The sequence below is a fragment of the Netta rufina genome, assembly GCF_964035555.1.
Source record: "Netta rufina genome assembly, chromosome: 2".
NCBI classification, from domain to species: domain Eukaryota; kingdom Metazoa; phylum Chordata; class Aves; order Anseriformes; family Anatidae; genus Netta; species Netta rufina.
Genome location: NC_140124.1, coordinates 113,074,470 through 113,087,861, shown reverse-complemented (window position 1 = coordinate 113,087,861; position 13,392 = coordinate 113,074,470). Strand labels below are relative to the sequence as shown.

General features: G+C 39.2%; 1 protein-coding gene across 2 annotated transcripts in view; it reads left to right on the top strand.

The window, feature by feature from the left end:
• Positions 1-13,392, top strand: part of SPIDR (scaffold protein involved in DNA repair) — a 201,638-nt gene that overhangs the window by 74,343 nt on the left and 113,903 nt on the right. For both annotated transcript variants that reach the window (XR_014618243.1, XM_084282627.1), the window contains exon 8: positions 3,388-3,607. Coding sequence is in view for 1 of the 2 variants with exons in the window: in XM_084282627.1 (XP_084138753.1) it covers positions 3,388-3,607 (220 nt within the window). In the remaining variant the exon portion in view is untranslated. The remainder of the gene's footprint in view (positions 1-3,387; positions 3,608-13,392) is intronic.

Genomic DNA, 13,392 nt, shown 5'->3' with positions numbered 1-13,392 from the left:
GTCTTTATATTCATGGGGCCAGGTTCTTCCAATGCTTCTTGGCTCTTTGTCAGTGGATGTCTTCTCTGACTTTCTAGCTGGATGTTCAAAGGCTTCCACAAGATGCTGTTGCAAAGGCATCTGGCACCAACAATGAGCTTTGTTAAGCAGTCCTCAAATTGCTGCTCAAGAGAAGGATTTCTAAATGCATCCAGACAACGCTCTCTGTGAGTGTGCACGGGGCTTGTCTCTCAATGGGAAAAGAAAGGTTACCGTCAAGTAAGTAAATGAGCAGTCCAACGGTACTTGCGGTTCTTATTCCTTCTCTGGGTGCTGAAGGAGCTTCTGGAGTACAGTCCAACCTGACCCCCACAGGGGAAGACAAGTAACTGGATGCCACTGGCAAATATGCAGTCTCAAGGTTGAGTTTCAAACCAGCTTTGTCCAGCTTGTTTGGGCTGCCACTGGAAAGAGCAATCATCACTCTGTCCCTTCATTCCCCCCCTAACCGCTGTTTATCACTTGTCCTTTCCTTTCCCTAATACCTGCTCTTGTGCCTTGGTGGCTTTGCAGTTAGCTGGATTAGCTTATTGATTTGGGTTTATAAAAATAGTAGTGCTGAAGAAATAAATTTGAAAGCCGCAGCCAGCAGAGTGGGGCGTGAAGGAATATGCGGTGTAGAAATGGGCAGGACCGCACCACAGCTGCTGCTTGAACCTTTTTTTAATTCTGGATACTGCCATGAAACCTGCACATCTGCAGGTTTGAATTTCTCGGGCTGTAATTCTGTTTTGCAAGTGAAATGAGGTGAATGAGGGCTTCAGCAGGCAAGAACTTCTGTGAATTATCCAAGGGTGAAAGAGAACATTGCAAAACCTTAAAGTAAGCTTTTCACACGAATGAACTAACAAGTAAACTTCTCTGGAAGCTGTAGAAATTGCAGTGATCCAGCCCATCTCCTCACCCACAAGTTCTCCCTTCAATGCGCAGCCACATATGTTTGATTTATTTTTGATTGGCATAACAATGCAAGAGCCAAATGAATTAAGAATCGAGCTACATTCTGAACTTTGGCGTTTCATCACGTGCCAGGAACCCAAAGTGCTTTGCTGTGTTGTTCGAGAGAGCGTTCTATCATCAGCAGTAATAATAATTGGAGTAATTAAATTAAACTATCTCTGTGCATCTAAATAAACAAATAGATTGTGGTTCTGTAGAATGTGCGCGTGTGCCAAGTTGGAGACTTGGATACTTGTTGGAGCTGTGCTGCTTTTAATGTAGAGGCATTCGGCTTCATTTAGTATCAGCTCCCAGTGTTTGGGCCAACGCTGACTGACTTACAAGAAACTCTGGTGGCTTGGGAGGGTTTTTTCTCCGAAATCTTTCAAAAGCCTTTCATTTCGAGGTAGTGCTTCTTTACTTTACCTAGTATTTTTAACCGTTTCCTAGTCAGGGATATTTAAAAGATAAATATTAGGTTGCCATTCTCTTTTGCAGCAATTTCTTCAAGCTGGCTTAACAGCTAACATATACACTGCTGACCGGTAAGAATTGTCATAAGGTTTTGCACGTGAGAAATGCACAGTCCAGAAGTGATGAAGCCTCACGAGTTGTTTTCATGCCTTTCTTTTTTTCTTTTTTTTTTTTTAAACTGTTGGTGTGTTTCATAATAGAAGTTGACTTTTTAGTGCCTTGTTTTTTAAAGTGGATGAAAATCCAAATTGTGGAGTATGTCTAGAGGTAAATGTTCAGTTGCTTTGAAGGCTGCGAATTTTTGTGGTCGGGACGATTTGTTTATGCATTCCAGATGACTCGGGGTTGACAGAGGACCATAACTGCAGCCAGGCAGGCAAAACGCAATTCGAGTGTGAATATTCTAAATCCTTGCCTTTAGGCACAGAAAACCAGTCCACACTCACACTCAGCAGAAGTTTGCACATGAGCAGACCTTAGCCAAATGCAGTGCGTATCTGGAGCGGCAGAGCAGCGTTGCAGCTTTCCCCAAGCAGGTGATAGCAGTGGCATCCATCCGTCTCTCTTCATCACTTGACCCCAGGGAGCTGGGCAGCAAGGATCAGTTCTCTTCCTCCTGCTCCGCGAGGAAGAGGAGGTTGAGCTGCCATGATTCAGGCCGAATCCCTTCACATGTATCACTTGGGGGACTTCCCGAAGGAGTCCTTTATCCTGATGGAAAACACTAGTTCATGGGAAACAGTGCTTTGCAGAAACATCTTGCATGGGATGAAGAATTGGTTCGAATAGAAGTGGTTTTGAGAACACTTTGGTTTTATATTTCAAAATGACTTTATTTCAGTTTTTCAGTTTTAGTATAAAATGTAATAAAGACTGGGGAATACAAAACAGGGACTTTGTTGTTTTTTTTGTTTTTAATAGAATTGAACTTTATTTAATAAACCTGAAAGTTTTTAGGACCTGCTTTCTTTGGTTTGGGGTTTCTTGAAATTTTTTTTTGAAGTTTCTCATAAACTTAAACTAAAATATTTTGACTCATTTTCCAATGGGAAGGCATTCACAATTGTGAAATGGGCCTTAAAATAAACAAACAAATAATTAGTACAGCTCTGCTGTTAAGTTCCAGTACCACGTTCACAGTTCCTCCCCTGCTTCTTCTTTGCTGTGGGAAGGCAGTAATTTATATCAGCTGTTTTTCTCGGGATACTGTGTTTTTCCCAATGCAACTTCTGGATCAAAACCAGCAGAACTGGGGTTCTGCTGCCCCTGTCCTTAGCACTGTGCCTTTCTACAATAATGGCAGCAGCATTTAGCAGGTGGATAACGATACCTCTTCTCTTCAGTGACCAGAGCGCAAACTGGAGCAGGGCTAGGTGAGAAAGAGAATAAGTCTTAGATAAAACTAAGTCTCTCTTTCACCACGTTTGTCTCTAAATGCGAATCACTTTTAGATTGTTTGTACCTTACGGGTGCTCTGTTAACCTGGTCCCTGACAACTGTTATTTTGGGAAAGGTTGAGGAGGGCAAACACAGCTTCACATTCACCTTCAATACAGTGTGATTCTTCTGTTTTCAAAATAAATGTATCATTCTCGGTTTCCAATAAAAGAGGCTGGGAACAAAGTGCATCATTTGCAGGATGAAAAAGTTCAAATGCAGTGGGAGAGGAGGGGTCTTCTTTTTGTGAGAAGTTTGATTTCACCTGTATTCAGAAGAAGTGCAGGTAGTATTTTGTGTCCACAGTTAAAAGTGCTTTAAAAACAGCAACAACAAAACCTTAACATAAGTCCTTCAGTTGGGTGAGATATTGTACTAAGTGTTGTTTTTTGCAGATCAGCCAGATCAGCAGAAAGCAGAGCACAGATGTTCCATGTGCCAGAGTTTCTTTCCCCTCATCCAAATATTGCATTTTTATTTTCATCTTTTAATTTCCAGATAAATCTGGTGTTCTGATTGTGAAGATCCTGGAGATGTTTGAGGAGTGTATGATACAAGTTGCCATCTGCCAGCAGCTGGAACAGTCTCCTGCCATGACTTCATCCGAGGATCTCGTTATCAGTAGAGACGAACCAATACTCAAAGTCCTCTTTGCAAGAGAGACGGCAGCTCACCTGAAGAGTAGGCCCCAGGATGTCATCTACATCTATCCTCCGTGGTAAGTACAGAGAAGGGGGCACGCTTGCTGCAGCCCAGCAGAACGGAGGGGCCAGGTGTGAGGCTCATTGTAGAAAAAGCCCTTGTAGAAAAGCCCTTGGAGGGGGTGGAACAGGGCTGTCTTCTGGTCAGCCATCTGTCTCTGCCAGCTCCAGAGAATCTGACAGATACCTTAAAGATAGCTCAGATAACAACTGAATGTGTAGTGCAATGCCTCTAGTGTTGCTCTGGGCTTCAGTTTTGTTTTCACTTAATATTTTCATGTTTAGAATGATAGAGAGGCATGAGCAATGTCTTATCAATGATAAGGCCAATAAAGTACATACCTTCCAGTAGCAAAGTAGTTCAGGAATGCTCATCTGTTGCAGCTAGTATGGGGTATAATGTTTCAGTGGAAAAGTCTGTATTAACTGTTTAGCATTCAGCAAAGAGAATGTGCAGCTTAAAATGGGGAAGAAGAAGAAACGAGGGGCTAACACTGTTTTTATGGAATCAGTAAACACCTTTTGGTGGTTTCACATCGCTGCTGCTGTCACTGTCTTCAGTTCTCCAAAACCCTCTTCAGAGCAGCCAGTTGAGCTTTTCTAGAGCTCTCTAAAACGTTTGGTCTAACTTCATGATTGTAAGGGGTAGCATAAAGCGATGTATTTTCTAGTAAAGCAGATGGGTTTTGGCAGCTGTGGGTGGGAAAGTCTGATCTTAAAAAAAAATAAAAAAATCAGGAAATCTTTGAAGTTTGGGTATTATTCCTCTTCTCACTCTTCTCCACACAAATTGTCAAAATGGATATATTTTTCTTAAGTTTCAGCCTCCAACTGCAATAGAGTCCTGTCTCTGTTTTACCATATCCTTTTTTTGTTGTTTTTTTTTTTTTTACAAAATACTTCTTCCTATTTTTGCAAAGGCCTATATCTATTTTTATCTTCAATAAATTTAATTCAATTAATCTTGTTAATTTTAATCTTTTATCAAATATTTTTGACAGCTGCTTTTTTTTTTTTTTCTGGGTTCCCTACCGGGTAATCTCTCCCTTCTCAAACGTTGTTTAACTCTTTTTGGAAGAGATCCACGGATTAAGAGAATATATTTAATGCATGATGTGTTGTGGCTACAGATGCAACTACAGATAGCTGAGACGTAAAGAGGCCAGTAGCTAAGAGAAATACAGCTGAATATTAATCAAGTCCTAGTCTGATATGAAATATCACTGCTCTTTTTTTCCTTCACCCTACCCCTCAAGGTGCTAATATTTGGTCTCCTTTCCCTTTTCTTTACATGCTTCTTGTTTCTCTCCCCTACTAACTTCCATCTTAGATCCATTGTTCTCTTTGGGTTTCTTCTGTTCTTGCTGAACCATGGGGCCTTGCCACAAGGCTGTATCTTTTTGTGCAGATCTTGGCCTTGGCAAAGACTTCTGAACCAGCAGTACTGTTTTGGTTAGGGTTTCAATATTCAATATTTTCTTGATTCAGTATTTTACAGTACTTTCTTTTTTCTTTTCCTGAAAAGTTACTGTCCGGATACGTAGCATGTGTAAGTCTCAGACTGCTCTAGGTTTTTCCTTGTCGTTTCTGGCAAGATGCAACTCTGCAATGATACAGTCCTTGCCAGACTACAAGCATCTGTAACTATACTAGTGCGGTGTTCTCACTTCTTTAAGAAAAAAAAAAAGCTTTCAGATGATGCAGACATGCAACTCATTCCTCTACGTACACACACATCTGTATATGTATATGAAGTGAAATTTCTTGGGAAAGCTTTGTCTGTGTGTTCCCAACAATGCCACTTTGTGTTTTTGTTTTGTTTTCTTTTTTTTTGTTGTTTTTTTTCTTAGTAGGATGCACTTTTCTTGTAAGCAAAGAGTTATTTCATAAAACCAAAGTGTTTTGGCAGGGGACATGTCTGAGTTTCCAGAATTTCTCTCCTGACCTGTGTGGCTCTTAAGGTACTTTCTTATAAAGACGTTAGTAAATCATGGAAAAATTGCATTATATCTCATCTCTAGTCCTATTTTCTGGTGTTTTGAAGTTATCTTAATGTTGGTTGTCTCTTTGTTCACTCAACCTGAAGTGAAAACAAGTTGGGCTGGATATTGTTAAATTCAGCCCACTGGCGGGAGATGTGTGCGCAGGGGTTGTTTTTGATTATTATTTGGCACTTTTAGTTTACATTAATGGGAAACTGGACTTGTACACTTAATTGAAGTTTCCTCTGTTATTACATTTCTAAGTTGCTATTCTATTAAACTCCTACTTGAGAGCTTTTAACACTGAAATGTAGTTTCCATTACTGTGTATTGGATTTGCACTTCTGTCGTTAGAACCAAATACTGCTTGTGATTAAAAACGCTCTCCTGTTGATTCAAATGCGTGGCTAATGTAAAAAATAATGAACCAAATCTCCCCCTGACATGGTGAAATAAGCGTATTTACTTGTCTTATGTGTATCACTAGTCAGAAACAAAGGGGAACAAACAAAGTAATAGATGCAAGGGGAGATAATCCTTGATTGACCTGAGCGTGCTTGGGACACACAGCATCGCGTGCATCCTTGTGCAGTATTTGGAAATACTTGTATGGTAAGGCAGAATGTGGCGAGACTGGGGCAATGGGATGATTTATAAGTGCATAGCTGCTGCTGCACAGTTATGTCTGGAGTGCAGAATTTTCTGATATCTTCAAAATTATTTTCTTGTAGGTACATGCTTTGTGCTTTCTGACCAGGCTCTTGAGTAAGTAGGTAAGACAGCAGATAGATGGGCTGCTGGCTTCTTCTCGTGCCCTGTAATCGTGAGCAAAGCCTGAATGCATCATTCTGGAGCCTTTGCAATATTAGACTTCACTTTTCTAATTGTATTTGTCTGTGTTAGGAACTCAGTGCACAGCTTGGTGTGTGAAATGACTCTGGCAGAAAGCTTACATAAATACTTCGGAAGTCAGTGTTTAGAGATTTGTTGATATGATTGTTGGTATTTGTTTACATACAGACTCCCGTGATACTTGAGCACTGGAATGCAAACCAATTCATTTAGAAAATAAAATATTGACAGAAAGCCAGTTATAAGTATTTTATCAACCTGGACATTACTCATGAGAGTGGTTTCACTGACTTCAGAGTGACTTCGTGTTCGGGTAAGAATTTGTAGGATTGGGCCTGGATTTCTCTATAACTGGCCATGGGTTTCTTCAGCCCAATGTCTAGCATCTTAACATGCATAATTGTCACTTGCTATAGGGAAAACAGCTCCAATAGGCTGATAAACATGTTCAAACCAGTGTGTCTGTTGGAGCAGAGAACTCCACAGCCTGTCCTCTGAGCCATCTGATGCGAGCTGCTCTGATCTTGAGGATGTATAGATGCATTATTGCAGTGCTGTATTGGTTAAATAAAGCCTATTAACTTGGATGCATGACATGAAAGCAGTTGCGTGTTTTGGGCTGGAGCTGGTTTGTGTCTGGCCAGCTGGGAACACAAGAGGCAAAAGAACTCGGCCCTGCCTGCCCCTGCCTGTGCAGGCTTGTCTTTCTTTCGTTGTCTTTGCAGTGCCTGAGCAATTTCTTGGATTAAGAATTTGAATGAACACCTCGTAATTTTTACAAACTTATTCTGAATCATTAAGTGTTTTTAACAGTTGGAAAAGGAAAAGCTTGTTACTGAGCGTAATTAAATCAATTAGTAAGCCTGTGTTCATTTCGCAGAAATATGTATCCAGCAAAAAGTGAAGACTGCTTGATATTTCAAAGGCACATAAGAAAATGGGAACCAAGGTCTGTAGGTTCCACTGGAGATGACTTTATGGATTCAGTTTAACTAGGGTGGTTTTTTTTGTTTGTTTAATTATACACATGATAAAATACAATTTCCAATACTTCACAGAAAGTGATAGAGTTTATATTTTTGGAGACTCGATTAAGGATTAGTTTTTTAGCTGATAGTAGAACTTAAGGATAGTTTTCTTCAGCAATTCCTGCCTCCTGCTCTTAGATATGTCTAGTGTCAAATATTTGAGATAAATGAAACTGAAGAAAATGGTGCGAATTCTTTTCCTTACCATTAAATTTAACAACTTTAAAATGTTTTGCATGTACTTGTGAAGTTAAACTACTCTAAGTATGTTGATATACAGTCGTTGACAATAACGATACAAACCAGGAGTGATTTGGACAGGCTCGGAGATCCATCCATACCAGTTAAACATGATGGTCTGGTATGAAATCAGGAGGTTCTCATGCTGCTGATAACTGGATGGCTGGGAAAGTATGAAGGGGAAAGAACCACTTTGAGTTCTGTTCTTATATTGTCTGCAAATGCTGGCTATTAAGCACTGTAGAAGGCAAGATCCTTGGCTGGATAACTGCTGTTCTCTATGCAACCTCTCTATTGTTTCTTTTTAAAGCAGACAAACAAAAAAAGGTTTATTTTAGGAACTCAATATGGTAAGTATATAAAACACTTAATTCTGTGACATCAGCAAGCAACTTGAAAGTCATACTTCAGTTTCTCTTAACCTATGAAACCACGGGGAATCATAATTACTCAGCTTTGAAAGTGTTCCAGTGCCTGGTGAAAATGTTTAATGTGGACTTCTCTTTTATACTTGTTACAGTAGATTCAGCCTTCCCTCAGTGAAATATATTTAAAAGAGTTCACATTATTATATTCTTACTGACAAAGAGAGCACACACAAAGCATTTCTACAAATCAGCTGATGTACAGCAAGGAAACCTTTTGTGTCAAAAGCCCTTTAAGGTGGGCCAATGATGTAAATTATTGGTGTAGAAATATCCAAGCAAGCTCTGAGCAGGTTTGTGTATGGGAAGCAATCTAGTTTTGTGGACTTGCATATTCTACTTCTTGAAAATTGTTCTGGGTATGCTGTAGGCTGTTTCGTTGGCTCAGCAGCAAAACTTAGGATAAATGGCTATGTCGCTGCGATTTTTGCATTGACTTACCTAATACACTGTCTTACTTAATCTTGGTGAGCAATACGAGGGAGCTAAAACACAGGGAGCTAATGTGAAATAGGTGTTTTAAACCAGTATGACTGGTGTCAAAAAGTGTTTGCCCTCCATTTGATAGAGACTTTTTATCACTGCTCTTGTTGCTGGTTAAGGGAGGCATTTAGGAGCACTGTTACAGAATACCTCGCTACCATGAGAAGGATCATGTGAAAGTAGGATCCTGGGCTTTGTATGGGAATGAAATGAGGAAATGGCCTACTGCTGCTCTGTAAGAAAGAAAGAGCCTATATCCTTTAAAGTTTTCTTGTTCCACAAAGGTAATATACAAGCATGCATTAAAGACATATGGAAGTAACACCTTTTGTATAAATTCAGTTTCCCTTCTTGTTCCACAGGGAGACAACCTCTTTGAACACTTGTTTGACCATTTGGACAAAATTGATCCACATTCACTGCCTTTCTTTGGTGAAATCTAAGCATTTATAAAGGTATATGTACATACACACAAATATTCAAACAGATGGAAAAGAGGGAAAAAAAAGATCAACAGTCAAATCCCTCCTGTCAGAAAGATGTTAGCTCTGTCTTTGCATTCTTTCTTTGAAGATGTTACAATAGCAGAGTGTCCCTCTGATAAGAGGGACGAGGTTCGCTCAGAAGATAAAATTCTACAAAACTTGGGAGTTGTAAAGCCAGTGTGGGCACTATTTCTAAAGTACATATGGGAATGGCCTCCGAGCCAAAGATCAGATCATATCATCTGCTTGGAATTGCTTCTCAGAGACGATGCAGTTGTGAAAATTGAAGGTCCTTTCGGAAGAAGTTGAAGCAGCTGCAGGTTTCTTGCAAGTCTTTATTTTTTTGTTAGGATGTACCTTTCCTAGTACAATCACTTAAAAAGGTGATTTTTTTAAGAATTGGGGATACATATATAGTGTTGATGAACTGAACGTTGTCTCTAACAAGCTTTAGATATAATTTCCGCCATGTTTTTGTTTCTTTATCCTTACTTATTTTTCTATTTAAAAAAAAAAAAATCTAATTTTCTTAATTTTTTTTATCCCCTCATACGAAGGGTGGAAGTTGTATCTGTAGAGCTGCTCAAACATGTCCTATTTTATGTATCCGGGACTAAGGAGATTAAGCCATTAGTATGATTTGTGTTTGTTCATCTACTATCTAGAAAATCAAAATACTGCCAATTCCTGGTAATCAGATCAATGCATAATTACGTTTCTTCATAGGCAGCTGTATTCTGAAATGACGTAGTAGTAAAAAATAGACTTACGAAGCTTTGATTCCAAGAGGATAACAGTTCATATGTGCCTTTTTTGTGATTTGTCACGACCACCAGAAGCAACGTATGTGGTGTTTCGGATGTGGGCTATGCCTAATAAACACAGGAACGTGATCTGTCCCTCTACAGTGAGATAGGATTGTTTATTTTTATCACTGTGCTGTGGGAGTATTATATGAATGTCATACATAAAATATTAATACCCTGAAAAGCACAGACGAAAGAATTGTTCTTTATGAAAGGGGTTTTCTGTGGAGAAGAGAATGGAGGCATGTTCAGAGAAGTTGGGAGGCTCAAGGTAGTAGTTTCAGAGATTTGTAGATGATTAAAACTGGATTTTTAAACACATCTGTCTATCTCTGGCTTAATAGCTGATGGTATCTTGACATGCTGGAAAAAGGGGACTTTCCACTGTATTGTACCAAATGTTGTGCTGGGATTGTTGATATGTTTGTTTCCTTTCAGCCAAATTGGAGGAGTCAGAAGCAAGGGATGTGTTTGTAAAGCAGCAGCTTGGGTTTGAGATCGAGGTTTAAATGCATTGTTATTGGCAGGAAAATCTCCAGCAGGGGTAAAATATGTACCTTTGTCAAGATGGATGTCTGAATTGTGTACACCAAGCCAGTTGTTACGCTCCTGGGCTCACAAGGGCTATGAAGGCAGCCTGTGGACACCTGGCTGAAGGCAGCATTGCCTGGGAAGGGTTCCTGGGAAGCCACCCTGTGCTCCAGAGGGAGCCTCCACCAGAACCACTTCCTTCAAGGTGGGCCATTTCAGCTGTAAGAGTAAAGGAGATGTTGAAAAGAGACAACAAAAGTAAATAGCTTATGCTAGGGGGTTGGCTTTCTACATTTCTGTTAAGTACTAGGTACCACCCAACATTTGTCCTACTGAAATGATTATCATGGTCAGTTAATGGGAAAAATCTTAAATACATCATATGTTGGGGAATTAGCATACATTTGAGATCATGGTTGTGTTTTTTTTCAATGAACAGAAGAGGAAGGTGGTGTTTTTAAACATCCATTCCTCACAGCCACTGGTGCCATTTAAGTTTGAATCCTTAAGTTATTGGGGGAAAAAATATTCAGTGAGAATAAAAATGTCCTATCTTAATAATCACAAAATATTCTAGTCTTTAAAATTTAATAATGTGTACCATTTTTTTAAATGAAAGGTTTGTACTTGAAACTTTCCAGCCTTTATAAGTGAGGAAATTCCAAGCATTTTGTAGTGACAGATACTGTTAGTGGGTAGTTGTCCACTGACGTCAAAAACAGAGGATGGTGAACAGCTTTGTTCATGTCAACGAAAAATGTAGAGGCTTGGATAAACTCTGTGTTAGCAACAGAGCTATCAATGATATATGAGCAGCTTCACATGAGTTCCCATGTGCATTCAATCCAATGCTAAATTCCAGATCTTGTTTAATGAGCAACTGATGGAGCCAAGACCTGGCACTGCACAAAATTCTGCAGTCTGCTTTATCCAGTCATGAAGGAAAAACAAACTAAATAAGTTCAGATGAACAAGTTCAGAGTTACTGCAGGGTTATTAAAAAGTTGTGATTTGTATTCCTCTGCTAATGTTTATGACTAACACATTTGGGACGTGTAAAACAATACTTAATTTGTAAAAAGGTTGTGTGCCAAAATTCCTGCAGTAGTTTAACCACTAAAGAGCAAGTTTTGCCTGTGAATGGGTTTGTTTAAATGTTTGAGATTATCAGTAATCAGCTAATTTTTTAAAAAATTTACATTGTGAAAAATGATGTTTTGTTGTTGAACTGCTGTCCAGCACGGCTGTGTTAACTTTGGGGAAGACGATGTATTTCCATAGCTTCGCTGTGGAGAAACAGTTTTAAAATTGACATTTTCTTCAGCAGGTGTGCCTTGCTACTGTAATGGTTGCTGTGTAGTTAGACTTTCATGTGCAGTTCTGTGTGCGGTTGTGTCGGGCTTTGAGTATGCTGGATATTTGCTATCATACTAAATATGCTTGTGCCTTGTGCAATTCTGCATGGATAACAAGATGCATAAGGTCCGAGCTTCCTAAATTGTCATGTATGGTGATTCCCTTCAACGTGAAGGTATGGTTTCTCTGGCTCCTCCTCTCAGATGTTATACTTACTGTAGGTAGGTAAAAGTTAATGATGATATTCCTAAGAAAAATAGTAATTTAAATATATATATATATTTAAAGAAAATGAAATATTGCTTTCAAAAAGTTCAAACAACTGAAATGTTGCTACCCAAAATGCATTATTTAAAACATTCTGCTCTATCGAGAGGCAGGGGAATTGCTGTTAATCCTACCAGCCAGATTGCTTTCCATACAGTAAAAGCTCATTGAAAAAATGTTGCCCGTGGTTTTATGTATTTTTGGCAGCAACAGCTTGCTTTGGTATATGGAGCAGTTCAGCTGTGAAACATTCAGTGCAGTCTTTTGTGTGTTTGAAGCTTCTCTTTCTACAAGTCTTCTGATTCAACAGTAACCGTGCAGTTTGCAGTATGTTACTCCTCCCTGAGTGGTAGGCTGTTTTGACAACTTCCTGAGATGTCTTGAAAAAGTATTCCTCTCGTTACTGTCTCAGCACAGTTCTCTGGCAGACCAAGTCTCTCCCAGCAGAAGGATCAGAGATAGTATCCATGACCTAAAAAGTGGTGTACAACCATTAATTTTACCTTTGAGGGATTCACTGTGTGTTTTGAAAGCCAAATCCTAATGGGGCTTTTAAAAAACAAAACATAAAACAAAAACCTGCTAATATGTGGGACATTTTTCTTTTTTCTGCTTTAACCTCTTGGAGACTCCTAAGCAATACCTGTTGTGTCTCTCCCTTTGATAAAAAGGTTAATAAGCCAGTGAACATTGTCTGTAGTCATTTTCCATGGTCCTTGGCAAATACCTTGTAATTGTAAACTGAGGCTGTAAGGAAATACCCCATTTTACCATCTCTGAAGTGTTGTTGGGGTGGTATATAAAACCATAAATTTCATTGATCTTGTTTTAATTTGTCTTCCCAGGATGGCACAGCATGTCTGTCCTGTATGTTTCCCTGAAACAAATCACTTTTTGGAGTTGAGATTCACTGTTGAGAAACTTGGGCAATGCAATTACAGAGACTTGTGCACACATCTGTGTCTTAGCAATTACTGCTTGTCTTCTGGTTCCCTTAGCTTGTCATAAATATTAATTTAATAGGGCTGGTACTATTTTATGTGATGCGAATATGGAGATTGAGGAAGAGATGAATTTTATTGACACAGGCTGTTACTGAAACTTAAGGGAGCTATAAAAGAGCCCAGATTTACAGTGTATCACAGTCTTGAAACTGTTTGAAAAAAGATACAGAGAATAAGATATATCTTCCCAAACACTTTTTTCTGTCTCTTGCCCAAAAAAAAAAAAAAAAAAAGGCTGCCCAGTATTTTCTTCATATTTTTTTTGTAGCCTGCTTTGGCTGACACTCATGGCTTACAGTTTGAGAAGCTGCTCACGAGGTGATTGTTTAATTTTGCTGGGAGA